Raw genomic sequence first — 15,642 nt, 5'->3', positions numbered from 1 at the left:
ATACCTTCTCTTCTCATCTAAGCTCAATACTGGATTGGAAACTGTAGGATCTCCAGGAAAACTTACGTTCATTTTTCTAATTAACAGGTCCCCTTTTTGGAGTAAAAGAAGAATCCCTGAGATGTGAAGGGAATGGAGACAGTAGCTGTATAACCAGGTACGTGCGAATGGATGAAGCAGATGACACAGGTGCGAGGTCCAAAGATCGCAGAGGAAGTCATATCTTATAATATGGCTTGGGAAGGCATGCTTCAATGGAAATGATATTTGCGAAGCCTAGATTTATTTCTGTTGCTGTCATAGAGGGGCATCTCCTGCTCCCGTCTTAGGCTCTTAAATCCTCCGTGTATTCGTCTTCAGCCCCAGTGATTATCCCTCACATTCACAGTGAGAGCCAAAATCCTCCTCTTGGCCTGTGATGACCCTCATGACCTGACTGCTGTTCAGTTGCTTTGGAGGTTCTAGGGAAAACTGTTTACATTTCTGAGTAACTCTGTGTTAAGTTCTGTTTCTGCCTCAAGTCAGAACTGTGTGAGGAGAATCATGGAGATATTGGGATTAGGTGACAAAATTCTTGGAATACCCAATCCAATGGAAACTTCAAACATGACCCTACAAAGTTCAGACTCAGTCATTTCATCATAGCATCAAGCATCTCCCCAGAATTATAGAATGTAATTGTCCATTTTACTTCCAATGAACTAACATGAGACATTTTTACTTTCTATGAACTAACGTGAGACATTTTAAGTGTACTTTCCCAATCTATCAATGGTAGAATAACTTAATATGTTTATTTATCTCATAGAAGTCTTGAATATGTTCATTCCATAGCAGCGCTTGGAACATTGGCTACCGTATTTTAAAGTCCCAATTGTTGTTTAGTTTCCTAATAACTGTAATTTTATAAGTCTGCCTTATTTAATATGGCGTTATGCTTGCTGTGTCCTGTATTTTTTCACTTTCTCATTAGTTCTGTGTCAAAATCATACATGATTTTAGATTCAAAAGATCTAGTATAACATGCTCAGATGAAAACGTCTTTGGTAAGAAGGGCCTTAGATAATTAGAAGGCACCCTGTATTTGTGAAAATCTGTGGTTCCTTTCTCCAACCAAAAAGTAGTCATCTTATTCATTTACTTTCCTCAGTGTGTATCTGAATCATGGTATGATGTGATCACAACTATTATTTTATATATCGATGATTCTCTGCAGATTTTACAACTTTCATGTTCTTTTATTTTTAAATAAGGTTTTATTTTTCTTCTAAAGTATGGGTTACAGCCTTGATAATTTGTGTATGTATAGCAGTAATAATAACATGACAAATTTCTCTGCTGTTATTTAAATAATTCATTCAAATTTTCCATTAGAGATTTTTAAATGATTCATTGTAATGCATTTTCTGTGAAATTCTCCTGCCTTGCAACACATGCCAGTGATTCAGAATGGTTGCTTTATGCGTGCATAAACCATTTCGAAATTATAGTATTTAGAAGGATTATATTTTAATAGTATATACATGATTTTTCAGAAATTGAGAGTAAAATTTTCTCTTATTCTTGTTTAGCAATTCCATAACTATTTGCTTTTTTTTTTTAAATGATAGGTTCTCCCGAGTTAGTTAATTGTATTTTTGTCTTTACCTGTATTTCATGAATGTACATGGCAATTTTCAACTCAGTACACTTAAGACAGTGTGGTGTTGCATTCAAATTTGAATGTCCCATATGTCCACTGCCAATAAAATTATGCATGTCTTTGTCTTTTAATTATTACCCCTACTGTGTTTGCGGCTTACCTACTTTATTTCTCTTCTTAGTTAATGATCAATGTTTGTTTTATTCTGTCTTGGTGAGTAGTTATAGAAATAGTCTTAATTTCACATCTATTTACTGATGAATTTATATTATTGTTGTGTGAGGGAAATTCTATTTTTAATTTTTTGAGAAACCTCCATATTGTGTTTTATAGCGATTGTGACATTTTATATTTCCTTAGTGCATAAGGATTCCGATTTCTCCACATCCTTGCGCATATATATATATATATATATATATATATATGCAAGTTGGGTGTAAGGTGACACCTCATTGTTGTTTTCTTTTTTATTTCTCAAATGATTACTGATTTTTAGTATCTTTCACATTTCTGTTGTCCATAAGTGTATCTTATTTGGATTAATGTCTATTTAATCCTTTGCCCATACGTTGTGTTATTTGTTTCTTAATGTTGCTAGGAGTTGCAACATAAACATAATGTTTTATGTTGTAGGAGTTTTTTATGTATTCTGGATTGTAACTCCATATGAGTTACATGCTTTGCAAAATTTTTCTCTTATTCCACAGGATGCCTTTTCACCCCATTGACTGTTTCCTCTAATGTGCATGAGTTTTTACATGTAATGTAATCCCATTGGCTTTTCTTTAAAAATATTTATTTATTTATTTTATTTTTGGCTTTGACGGGTCTTAGCTGCGGCACATGGGATCTTTGTTGGGGCATGCAGGATCCTCCCCTGCAGCACGTGGACTTCTCTCTAGTTGTGGTGCACAGGCTCCAGAGCACATGGGCTCTGTAGTTGTGGCAAGTGAGCTCTGTAGTTGCAGCACACGTGCTATCTAGTTGTGGCCTACGTGCTCAGTAGTTGCAGTGTGCAGGCTTAGTCACCCCACGGCATGTGGGATCTTAGTTCCCCAACCAGGGATTGAAACCGTGTTCCCTGCATTGGAAGACAGATTTGTAACCACTGGACCACCACTGGACCACCCTGACTGTATTTGCTTTTGTTGCCTGAGTTTTTGGTTTCATATACAAGAAATCTTTGCCAGAGCAAATGTCTTAGGACATTTCCCCACTGTTTTCTTCTAAGAGATACATAGATACAGGTTTATGTTTAAATCTTCAGTCCCTTTTGAGATAGTATTTGTAAGTGATGTTAGGTAAGAGTTCAACTTCATTCTTCTTCATTCAGACATCCAACTTTCCCAGTGCCATTTGCTTAAGATACTATCCTTTTCCCATTGGGTGGTATAGGCACTCTTGTTGGGGGTTATTTGACCATGACCTTGAGACCTTATATTTGTGCTCTCTTTATTGTTCCGTTATTCTTTTTCTGTCTACATGTTTGTACTACCCTTTTTGATAACTACAGCGTTGTAAAATGCTATAGTTTTATGTTTTAAAAATCAGGAAGTGTCATGCCTCCAACTTCACACTTTCTCTACTAGAGTGTTTTGGACATTTAGTGTTTTGTGATATTCCACATACATTTTAGAATGAGCTTTTCTATTTGTGTCAAAATTTTGATTGGGATTTTGATAGAGATTGCTTTGCAACTATAGATCACCTTGGGTACTATTGACAACTTAATGATATTAAGTATTCCAGTTCAGGAACATGGAATGTGGTTTTGTTTATTTATATATTCTCTATTTGCCTCCAGCAATCTTTTATAATTTTTATCATACAAGTCTTTCACCCATTCATTAAGTTAACTCCTAAGTATTTTATTCTCTTTGATGCTACAGAATATAAATGTACATATATTCTTTTTTTAACATCTTTATTGGAGTATAATTGCATTACAATGGTGTGTTAGTTTCTGCTTTATAACAAAATAAATCAGCTATACATATACATATATCCCCATATCTCCTCCCTCTTGCGTCTCCCTCCCACCCTCGCTAGCCCACCCCTCTAGGTGGTCACAAAGCACCGAGCTGATCTCCCTGTGCTATGTGGCTGCTTCCCACTAGCTATCTATTTTACATTTGGTAGTGTATATAAGTCCATGTCACTCTCTCACTGTACATATATTCTTAATATCTTTCTTGATTTTTTTCTGTTATAGAAACACAACTAATTTTTATGTTTGATTTTATATTTTGAATTCTGCTAACTTTGTTTATGAGTTCTGTATTTGTTTATTCATGAGGATTCTTTAGGGTTTTCTATGTAAGATTTTATCATCTGTGAATAGAGATCAGTTTACTTCCTCCTTTCTGAATTGGATGCCCCCCTTTTTTATTGGTCTGATAGTTTTATCTAGGCAATACAGTACTGTGTTGAATTAAAGTCATGAAAGTGTACATTCTTGACTTTATTGATTGCAAAGGAAAGGCTTTCAGTATTCCACTATGGAGTATATTGATAACTCTGGGCGTTTTGTTGTTTTTTTTGTTTTCTTTTGTTTTTTTTGGACCTGTTGGAAATGTTTGTCATTTCTTCTTGTTTATTAAAGTTTTTACTGAATACACAATCAAAAAAAATTTTCAATTTCCATCTGTTTAAATGCCATCTTTATCTAAATTCTTTTGATCTTCTCCAAAACCAGCAACTCTTTTTTTTTTTTAACATCTTTATTGGAGTATAATTGCTTTACAATGGTGTGTTAGTTTCTGCTTTATAACAAAGTGAATCAGTTATACATATACATATGTTCCCATATCTCTTCCCTCTTGGGTCTCCCTCCCTCCCACCCTCCATATCCCATCCCCTAGGTGGTCACAAAGCATGGAGCTGATCTACCTGTGCTATGCGGCTGCTTCCCACTAGCTATCTATCTTACGTTTGGTAGTGTATGTATCTCCATGCCACTCTCTCACTTTGTCACAGCTTACCCTTCCCCTTCCCCTTCCCCATCTCCTCACGTCCATTCTCTAGTAGGTCTGTGTCTTTATTCCCATCTTACCCCTAAGTTCTTCATGACCTTTTTTTTTCTTAGATTCCATATATATATGTTAGCATACGGTATTTGTCTTTCCCTTTCTGACTTAATTCACTCTGTATGACAGACTCTAGGTCCATCCACCTCACTACAAATAACTCAATTTCGTTTCTTTTTATAGCTGAGTAATATTCCATTGTATATATGTGCCAAATCTTCTTTATCCATTCATTCAATGATGGACACTTAGGTTGCTTCCATCTATTGGCTATTGTAAATAGAGCTGCAATGAACATTGTGGTACATGACTGTTTTTGAATTATGGTTTTCTCAGGGTATATGCCCAGTAGTGGGATTGCTGGGTCATCTGGTAGTTCTATTTGTAGTTTTTTAAGGAACTTCCATACTGTTCTCCATAGTGGCTGTACCAATTCACATTCCCACCAGCAGTGTAAGAGGGTTCCCTTTTCTCCACACCATCTCCAGCATGTATTGTTTCTAGATTTTTTGATGATGGCCATTCTGACCGGTGTGAGATGATATCTCATTGTAGTTTTGATTTGCATTTCTCTAATGATTAATGATGTTGAGCATTCTTTCATGTGTTTGTTGGCAATCTGTATATCTTCTTTGGAGAAATGTCTATTTAGGTCTTCTGCCCAATTTTGGATTGGGTTGTTTGTTTTTTTGTTATTGAGGTGCATGAGTTGCTTGTAAATTTTGGAGATTAATCCTTTGTTAGTTGCTTCATTTGTAAATATTTTCTACCATTCTGAGGGTTGTCTTTTGGTCTTGTTTATGGTTTCCTTTGCTGTGCAAAAGCTTTGAAGTTTCATTAGGTCCCATTTGTTTATTTTTGTTTTTATTTCCATTTCTCTAGGAGGTGGGTCAAAAAGGATCTTGCTGTGATTTATGTCATAGAGTGTTCTGCCTATGTTTTCCTCTAAGAGTTTGATAGTTTCTGGCCTTACATTTAAGTCTTTAATCCATTTTGAGCTTATTTTTGTGTATGGTGTCAGGGAGTGTTCTAATCTCATAATTTTTTTTTTTTTTTTTTTTTTTTTTTTGCGGTACGCGGACCTCTCACTGTTGTGGTTTCTCCCGTTGCGGAGCACAGACTCCGGACGCACAGGCCCAGTGGCCATGGCTCACGGGCCCAGCCGCTCCACGGCATGTGGGATCTTCCCAGACCAGGGCACAAACCCGTGTCCCCTGCATTGGCAGGCGGACACTCAACCACTGTGCCACCAGGGAAGCCCCTAATCTCATACTTTTACATGTACCTGTCCAGTTTTCCCAGCACCACTTATTGAAGAGGCTGTCCTTTCTCCACTGTACATTCCTGCCTCCTTTATCAAAGATAAGGTGACCATAGGTTCGTGGGTTTATCTCTGGGCTTTCTATCCTGTTCCATTGATCTATATTTCTGTTTTTGTGCCAGTACCATTCTGTCTTGATTACTGTAGCTTTGTAGTATAATATGAAGTCAGGGAGCCTGATTCCTCCAGCTCCATTTTTTGTTCTCAATATTGCTTTGGCTATTCGGGGTCTTTTGTGTTTCCATACAAATTGTGAATTTTTTTATTCTACTTCTGTGAAAAATGCCAGTGGTAGTCGATAGGGATTGCATTGAATCTGTAGATTGCTTTGGGTAGTAGAGTCATTTTCACAATGTTGATTCTTCCAATCCAAGAACATGATATATCTCTCCATCTGTTTGTATCATCTTTAATTTCTTTCATCAGTGTCTTATAATTTTCTGCATACAGGTCTTTTGTCTCCTTAGGTAGGTTTATTCCTAGATATTTTATTCTTTTTGTTGCAGTGGTAAATGGGAGTGTTTTCTTGATTTCACTTTTGGATTTTTCATCATTAGTGTATAGGAATGCCAGAGATTTCTGTGCATTAATTTTGTATCCTGCTACTTTACCAAATTCATTGATTAGCTCTAGTAGTTTTCTGGTAGCATCTTTAGGATTCTCTATGTATAGTATCATGTCATCTGCAAACAGTGACAGCTTTACTTCTTCTTTTCCGATCTGGATTCTTTTTATTTCCTTTTCTTCTCTGACTGATGTGGCTAAAACTTCCAAAACTGTGTTGAATAAGAGTGGTGAGAGTGGGCAACCTTGTCTTGTTCCTGATTTTAGTGGAAATACTTTCAGTTTTTCACCATTGAGGATGATGTTGGCTGTGGGTTTGTCATATATGGCCTGTATTATGTTGAGGAAAGTTCCCTCTATGCCTACTTTCCGCAGGGTTTTTATCATAAATGGGTGTTGAATTTTGTCGAAAACTTTCTCTGCATCTATTGAGATGACCATATGTTTTTTCTCCTTCAATTTGTTAATATGGTATATCACGTTGATTGATTTGCATATATTGAAGAATCCTTGCATTCCTGGAATAAACCCCGCTTGATCATGGTGTATGATCCTTTTAATGTGCTGTTGGATTCTGTTTGCTAGTATTTTGTTGAGGATTTTTGCATCTATGTTCATCAGTGATATTGGCCTGTAGTTTTCTTTCTTTGTGACATCCTTGTCTGGTTTTGGTATCAGGGTGATGGTGGCCTCGTAGAATGAGTTTGGGAGTGTTCCTCCCTCTGCTATATTTTGGAAGAGTTTGAGAAGGATAGGTGTTAGCTCTTCCCTTAATTTTTTTTTTTTTTGAAAATTCAAAATCATTTATTGTCACATTATTATTATATTTAAAAGGTTGTAATTGGATTGAATGACTGGGTTCCCTTAATTTTTGATAGAATTCACCTGTGAAGCCTTCTGGTCCTGGGCTTTTGTTTGTTGGAAGATTTTTAATCACAGTTTCAATTTCAGTGCTTGTGATTGGTCTGTTTATATTTTCTATTTCTTCCTGATTCAGTCTTGGCAGGTTGTGCATTTCTAAGAATTTGTCCATTTCTTCAAGGTTGTCCATTTTATTGGCATAGAGTTGCTTGTAGTAATCGCTCATGATTTTTTGTATTCTGCAGTGTCAGTTGTCACTTCTCCTTTTTCATTTCTAATTCTATTGATTTGAGTCTTCTCTCTTTTTTTCTAGATGAGTCTGGCTAATGGTTCATCAATTTGGTTTATCTTCTCAAAGAACCACCTTTTAGTTTTATTGATCTTTGCTATCATTTCCTTGATTTCTTTTTCATTTATTTCTGATCTGATCTTTATGATTTCTTTCCTTCTGCTAACTTTGGGGGGTTTTTGTTCTTCTTTCTCTAATTGCTTTAGGTGCAAGGTTAGGTTGTTTATTTGAGATGTTTCCTGTTTCTTAAGGTAGGATTATATTGCTATAAAGTTCCCTCTTAGAACTGCTTTTGCTGCATCCCATAGGTTTTGAGTCATCGTGTCTCCATTGTCATTTGTCTCCAATCTGTGTCTTTTCGTGGGAGCATTTAATCCATTTCCATGTAAGGTAATTATCAATATGTATGTTCCTATTCCCATATTCTTAATTGTTTTGGGTTTGTTATTCTAGGTCTTTTCCTTCTCTTGTGTTTCTTGCCTAGAGAAGTTCCTTTAGCATTTGTTGTAAAGCTGGTTTGGTGGTGCTGAACTCTCTCAGCTTTTGCTTGTCTGTAAAGGTTTTAATTTCTCCATCAAATCTGAATGAGATCCTTGCTAGGTAGAGTAATCTTTGTTGTAGGTTTTTCTCCTTCATCACCTTAAATATGTCCTGCCACTCCCTTCTGGCTTGCAGAGTTTCTGCTGAAAGATCAGCTGTTAACCTTATGGGGATTCCTTTGTGTGTTATTTGTTGTTTTTCCCTTGCTGTTTTTTTTTTTTTTTTTTTTTTTTTGCATACACGGGCCTCTCACTGTTGTGGCCTCTCCCATTGCGAAGCACAGGCTCCAGACGCGCAGGCCCAGCAGCCATGGCTCACGGGCCCAGCTGCTCCGCAGCATGTGGGATCTTCCCAGACTGGAGCACGAACCCACATTCCCTGCATCGGCAGGCGGACTCTCAACAACTGTGCCACCAGGGAAGCCCCCTTGCTGTTTTTAATGTGTTTTCTTTGTATTTAATTTTTGACCGTTTGATTAATATGTGTCTTGGCGTGTTTCTCCTTGGATTTATCCTGTATGGGACTCTCTGTGCTTCCTGGACTTGATTAACTATTTCCTCTCCCATATTAGGGAAGTTTTCAACTATAATCTCTTCAGATATTTTCTCAGTCCCTTTCTTTTTCTCTTCTTCTTCTGGGACCCCTATAATTTGAATGGTGGTGCATTTAATGTTGTCCCATAGGTCTCTGAGACTGTCCTCAGCTCTTTTCATTCTTTTTTCTTTATTCTGCTCTGCAGTAGTTATTTCCACTATTTTATCTTCCAGGTTACTTATCCATTCTTTTGCCTCAGTTATTCTGCTATTGATCCCTTCTAGAGTATTTTTAATTTCATTTATTGTGTTGTTCATCATTGCTTGTTTCCTCTTTAGTTCTTCTAGGTCCTTGTTAAATGTTTCTTGCATTTTCTCTATTCTATTTCCAAGATTTGGGATCATCTTTACTATCATTATTCTGAATTCTTTTTCAGGTAGACTGTGTATTTCCTCTTCATTTGTTAGGTCTGGTGGGTTTTTATCTTGCTCCTTCATCTGCTGTGTGTTTTTCTGTCTTCTCATTTTGCTTATCTTACTGTGTTTGGTGTCTCCTTTTTGCAGGCTGTACGTTCATAGTTCCTATTGTTTTTGGTGTCTGCCCCCAGTGGCTAAAGTTGGTTCAGTGGATTGTGTAGGCTTCCTGGTGGAGGGGACTAGTGCCTGTGTTCTGGTGGATGAGGCTGGATCTTGTCTTTCTGGTGGGCAGGTCCACGTCTGGTGGTGTGTTTTGGGGTGTCTGTGACCTTATTATGATTTTAGGCAGCCTCTCTGCTAATGGATGGGGCTGTGTTCCTGTCTTGCTAGTTGTTTGGCATAGGGTGTCCAGCACTGTAGCTTGTTGGTCGTTGAGTGAAGCTGGGTGTTGCTGTTGAGATGGAGATCTCTGGGAGATTTTCACCGTTTGATATTACGTGGAGCTGGGAGGTCTCTTGTGGACCAGTGTCCTGAAGTTGGCTCTCCCACCTCAGCGGCATAGCACTGACGCCTGGCTGCAGCACCAAGAGCCTTTCATCCACAGGGCTCAGAATAAAAGGGAGAAAAAGTAGAAAGAGAGAAAGAAAGAGGATAAAATAAAATAAAATAAAGTAAGATAAAATAAAGTTATTGAAATAAAAAATAATTATTACGAAAAAGAAATTTTTAAGTAAAAAAAAAAAAAGGACGGACAGAACCCTAGGACAAATGGTGAAAGCAAAGCTATACAGACAAAATCTCACACAGAAGCATACACATACACACTCACAAAAAGAGGAAAAGGGGAAAAAATAATAAATCTTGCTCTCAAAGTCCACCTCCTCAATTTGGGATGATTCGTTGTCTATTCAGGTATTCCACAGATGCAGGTACATCAGGTTGATTCTGGAGATTTAATCCGCTGCTTCTGAGGCTGCTGGGAGAGATTTCCCTTTCTCTTCTTTGTTCACACAGTTCCCAGGGTTCAGCTTTGGATTTGGCCCCGCCTCTGCGTGTAGGTCGCCGGAGGGCGTCTGCGCTCAGACAAGACGGGGTTAAAGGAGCAGCTGATTCGGGGGCTCTGGCTCACTCAGGCCGGGGGGAGGAAGGGGTACAGATGTGGGGCAAGCCTGCAGTGGCAGAGGCCGGCGGGACCTTGCACCAGCCTGAGGCATGCCGTGCGTTCTCCCGGGGAAGTTGTCCCTGGATCCCGGGACCCTGGCAGTGGCGGGCTGCACAGGCTCCCGGGATGCGAGGTGTGGATAGTGACCTGTGCTTGCACACAGGCTTTTTGGTGGCGGCGACAGCAGCCTTAGTGTCTCCCGCGCATCTCTGGGGGTCCGCGCTGTTAGCCGCGGCTTGTGCCCGTCTCTGGAGTTCCTTTAAGCAGCGCTCTGAATTCCCTCTCTTCGCGCACCAGGAAACAAAGAGGGAAGAAAAAGTCTCTTGCCTCTTCGGCAACTCCAGACATTTCCCCGGACTCCCTCCCAGTAGCCGTGGTGCACTAACCCCCTGCAGGCTGTGTTCAGGCCGCCAACCCCAGTCCTCTCCCTGTGCTCCGACCGAAGGCCCAGGCCCGAGCCTCAGCTCCCAGCCCCGCCCGCCCCGGCGGGTGAGCAGACAAGCCTCTCGGGCTGGTGAGTGCCGGTCGGCACCGATCCTCTGTGCGGGAATCTCTCCGCTTTGCCCTCTGCACCCCTGTTGCTGCGCTCGCCTCCACGGCTCCGAAGCTCCCCGCTCTGCCTCCCGCAGTCTCCGCCCGCAAAGGGGCTCCTAGTGTGTGGAAACCTTTCGTCCTTCACGGCTCCCTCCCACTGGTGCAGGTCCCATCCCTATTCTTTTGTCTCTGTTTATTCTTTTTTCTTCTGCCCTACGCAGGTACGTGGGGGAGTTTCCTGCCTTTTGGGAGGTCTGAGGTCTTCTGCCAGCATTCAGTGGGTGTTCTGTAGGAGTTGTTCCATGTGTAGATGTATTTCTGATGTATCTGTGGGGAGGAAGGTGGTCTACGCGTCTTACTCTTCCGCCATCTTCCCCCTCTCTCCAACTCTGGGCTTTTTGTATACGTTTATTACATTTATGTGTGTTCCATTGATTCCTAGAATGAGTGTTTTCATGATGAAAGGGTACTGAATATTGCCAATTTATTTCTCTGCATCATTTGATAAGATTATATGGTATAAACTTCATTCTGTGTATGTGGTCTTTTAACGTTTCTATTTGTTGAAACACCCTTGAATTCTACAAATAATTCTGAATTTTTCATGGCATATATATATGGCTGTGCCCGGTCTTAGTTGTGGCACACCAGATCTTCGATCTTCATGGCGGCATGTGGGATCTTTTAGTTGCGGGGTGCGGGATCTTTTAGTTGTGACATGCGGGATTTTTAGTTGTGGCATGCTAACTCTTAGTTGTGGCATGTGGGATCTAGTTCCCTGACCTGGGATTGAACCCGGACCCCCTGCACTGGGAGGGCAGAGTCTTAGCCACTGGACCACCAGGGAAGTCCCCATGGCATATAATTATATTAATATCCTTTATAATGTAGCTTGATAGTATTTTATTGAAGGCTCTGTAGCTGTATTCATCACAGATATTGGTTTGTAGGTTTTTTTTAAAAAAATAATTTGGACTGTCTTTGTTTGGCTTTGATATGTGGTAACCCTGGACTCACAGAAACTGTTTTGATAATTTCTCTTTAAACTTTGGAAACGTTTGTGGAGAATTGGTGTTACTTTTTCTTGAAATGTTGCTGGAATCATCCAGGTAATTTATCTGCTTCAGGGATTCTTAAAATTACTTTTTTCGCCTATTTACTAGTTGTACTTTTGTTGTGGGTTTTTAAAATCCCTTCGTGATAAAGTCTGAGTAGGTTGTATCTTTCTAGAAATTCAATCTCTTTTTTTCAAAATGTCCAATTTGTTGGTGTAATATTGTTCATAGCAGTGTCTTGTAATTACTTTCAGTTTTATGGTATTATTTATAATGTCTCTTTTTACTTCTGATTTTACTTACGTCTTCTCTCTTATATTCTTCATCTAGGTAGGGGTTTGTCAAGTTTATTTAAAATTGTAAAGTATATTCACTCAAAGTAGTAAGTGGAATAATTTGCTATTTGATATCTTTCAGCCATACTTCTCATTACACTCAGGGTTTGTTGCCAAAGAAGCCATGCATAGAAGATTTATTCCAAAAAAGTGCTGCTGGGAAAATAAGACAGCTGTCACCTTGGAAATTTATATTTAATAAAAGACTGGGAATGTAAGGGAGCATGTGAAGTGTTGAAAGGATATTATTATGGACATAAACAAGTTTTGACATTTACCCATGTTGAAAACATTACTCTGAAAAGAAATCAAGGATGTAAGTCCAATTGGGGAAAAAATCTATTTTACAATAATATTTGCAGAAAAATACATTTTTGACAGCAAAGACCCACATTATTTTTTTTAAATCCATATTCTCTGAAAGGAAATTTGAAAAATATGGAAAGTCATCGACCCTATGCTGCAAATAATCACTCAGATCATTATGAATATAGGCTTGGATTAAACATTTATTCAAACATGTGTGAAAACCAGAGGTTTAAAAATGTAGAATGAATATCCCAATATGATCAATTTGAGAGGTCCCTTACCAAGGGTTTACTATTCTTTAACCAACAAACATTTTCTCCCTGTTCTGAACTCTGTAATGTTGATAATAAAGGCAGAGTCTTTATCCAACCATCATCCTTCAGTAGGTATCATAGTAGAGATACTGTGGAACAACATTACATGTGTAATCAAATGAGTGACACCTTAAGCAAAAGCCCTATGTTCAATAATTATGAGAGTGTTTATAATGGAACTGGAGGATATCCATGCATTGAAACTGGGAATACCATTGACCAAGACTCAAATCTTATGAAACCTCAGAGAACTCAATTTTCAGAGAACCATTAGATAAGGAATGAATGTAGTAATGTCCTTTGTCAAAGCTCAGGTCTTATTACCCATGAGACTCTCCATATTGGAGAGAAGAATTACACATTTAGCGAATGTGGTAGAGTTCTTAACCAGTCTTCGAAACTTACTCAACATCAGGGTAGTCACACTAGGAAAGAACATTACAAGTGTAATAAATGTGGGAAAGTCTATAAACAATTATTAAATCTAAATAGACGTAGGAAAATCCATACTGGAGGGAAACATTACAAATGTAAAGAATGTGGCAAAGCCTTTACCCAATGCTCAGTTCTTAATCAACATCAGAGAATTCATACTGGGGAGAAACCATACACATGTAAAGTATGTTGTAAAACCTTTACCCATTGCTCAAATCTTACTCAACACCAGATAATTCATAAGTAGAGAAATATGGCAAAGTTTTTTGCCAAATATGGCAAAACTTTTAACCAGAGCTGTCACCTCCCTCAGCATCAGAGAGTGCATGCAGGAGAGAGACCCTACAAGTGTAATAAGTGATGAAAGACATTAGTCCTAAATATACACATTTGAAAACACCAAAAAGTTCAAACTGGAAAGAAAGTTTAATGACATGAAAGACATAAGAAAGATTTTAATAAAAAATCAAATGCAAATAAATACCACATAAGTCATAGTAGATAGCATTCAGTCAATAACTGTTTTCTGGTATTAGTCTAAATCAGAACATTATAGAAAATAATCCAAAATTAAAACACTTTGAAAAATTATTTGTTAGTATGGATCATCAAGGGAATGGATGATTGCACAGGTATAATTATTAACATTGTGTCCTTATTTATAGTGACATTATTTGAGATTACTTGAAAACAAAAATTAACATAACTCTCAAATTATGACATGCGATGCTTTTATTTCTAGTATGTATGTGAACTCATGGTTTTGACTGTTGCTGCCTTAAAAATAGAGAAGCCCTTCTATATTAGGTGTGAATCACTTATATCTACTTTTCCATGGAAGACTGAGAATCCTGAAATGTAAAATGTACAATGAAAATCTAAATGGAGATACTGCTTGTCATTGATTTAAAACCATCATAGATGTGACATTAGATAAATATTCAGGGAATCATCTTCATATTAAAGTATATGGAGGATCATTCTAAATTTTAAATAGCTGTACCACTTGCTTTTTACGGATAAAAAACTGCAGTTTTTTAAAGTCTTAGTGTATTGTCATAATAGTAATAGATAGAAGTCATGAACATTAGTTGACATGGTTGAAATAAAGACGTCTTCACAGATATACAAGAAAAGTATAGGTAACCCTTTAGTAAAAGGTCATAAAATTAATGTCCTTTCATGTTCACTAAATGATTAGTCTCAGTTTTGTAAACCACAGAAATCACAATTCTAAGATCATTATATCAGAAGAACAAGAATGCTTTTGAATTCTTGTAATCTGTATTTTGTTCCAGGATCATACCGTTGATTTTGAAAGGCTTTATTTAGACTATGTGTGAACTTAATATATGTTAATAAAACTGAATGGTTTTTAATGTGTGAAACTTCTTAAATAATGCAGTGTGACCCCACAACCAACATTAACCGCTCCCACCTTATTTAAAGTTGTAGGTAAAAGACAGTAACAAAGTATCTGGTAACACAGTAGGATGACGTCTCTAGTAATCCCTTTTCCTCTTGGATTTATATCTCATATAATTTGAGATTACGTTTTCCACAATTTGCTTCTTGTATTGCTCCCTCCCTTTTGTAACTGCAGGGACATTATGATGGCTATAATGAGGATTATACAGAAGTATCATTGGTAATTTACCAAAATTAAACCATGATATTGCTGCTAAAGAATAAGTTTTTAAAAATATTTTTAACATCTTTATTGGAGTATAATTGCGTTACAATTGTGTTAGTTTCTGCTGCATAACAAAGTGAATCAGCTATAGATATACATATATCTCAATATCTCCTTCCTCTTGCATCTCCCTCCCACCCTCCCTATCCCACCCCTCTAGGTGGTCACAAAGCAAAGAGCTGATCTCCCTGTGCTATGTGGCTGCTTCCCTCTAGCTATCTATTTTACATTTGGTAGTGTATATATGTCCATGCCACTCTCTCACTTCATCCCAGCTTCCCCTTCCCCTTCCCCTTCCCCATCTCCTCACGTCCATTCTCTACATCTGCGTCTTTATTCCCATCCTGCTACTAGGTTCTTCAGAACGATTTTTTTTTTTTTTTTTAGATTCCGTATATATGTGTTAACATATGGTATTTGTTTTTTTCTCTTTCTGACTTACTTCACTCTGTATGACAGACTCTAGGTCCATCCACCTCACTACAAATAACTCAATTTCGTTTCTTTTTATGGCTGAGTAAAATTCCATTGTATATATGTGCCACATCTTTATCCATTTATCTGTCGATGGACACTTAGGTTGATTCCATGTCCTGGCTATTGTAAATAGAG

General features: G+C 38.0%; 1 protein-coding gene and 1 pseudogene across 1 annotated transcript in view; both read left to right on the top strand.

Moving 5' to 3' along the window:
- LOC115847716 (zinc finger protein 677) overlaps positions 1–1,773 on the top strand; it is a 31,544-nt gene extending 29,771 nt beyond the window's left edge. The window contains 1 exon segment of the mRNA XM_070044240.1: positions 88–1,773. Coding sequence (XP_069900341.1) covers positions 88–230 — 143 coding nt within the window. The 3' untranslated portion in view covers positions 231–1,773.
- Positions 1,774–11,978: 10,205 nt separating this feature from the next.
- Positions 11,979–13,176, top strand: LOC132594006 (zinc finger protein 677-like; annotated as a pseudogene).
- Positions 13,177–15,642: the final 2,466 nt, after the last annotated feature.

Source organism: Globicephala melas, chromosome 19 (assembly GCF_963455315.2).
Source record: "Globicephala melas chromosome 19, mGloMel1.2, whole genome shotgun sequence".
Classification (NCBI taxonomy): domain Eukaryota; kingdom Metazoa; phylum Chordata; class Mammalia; order Artiodactyla; family Delphinidae; genus Globicephala; species Globicephala melas.
This window is presented reverse-complemented; position numbering and strand designations above follow the sequence as displayed.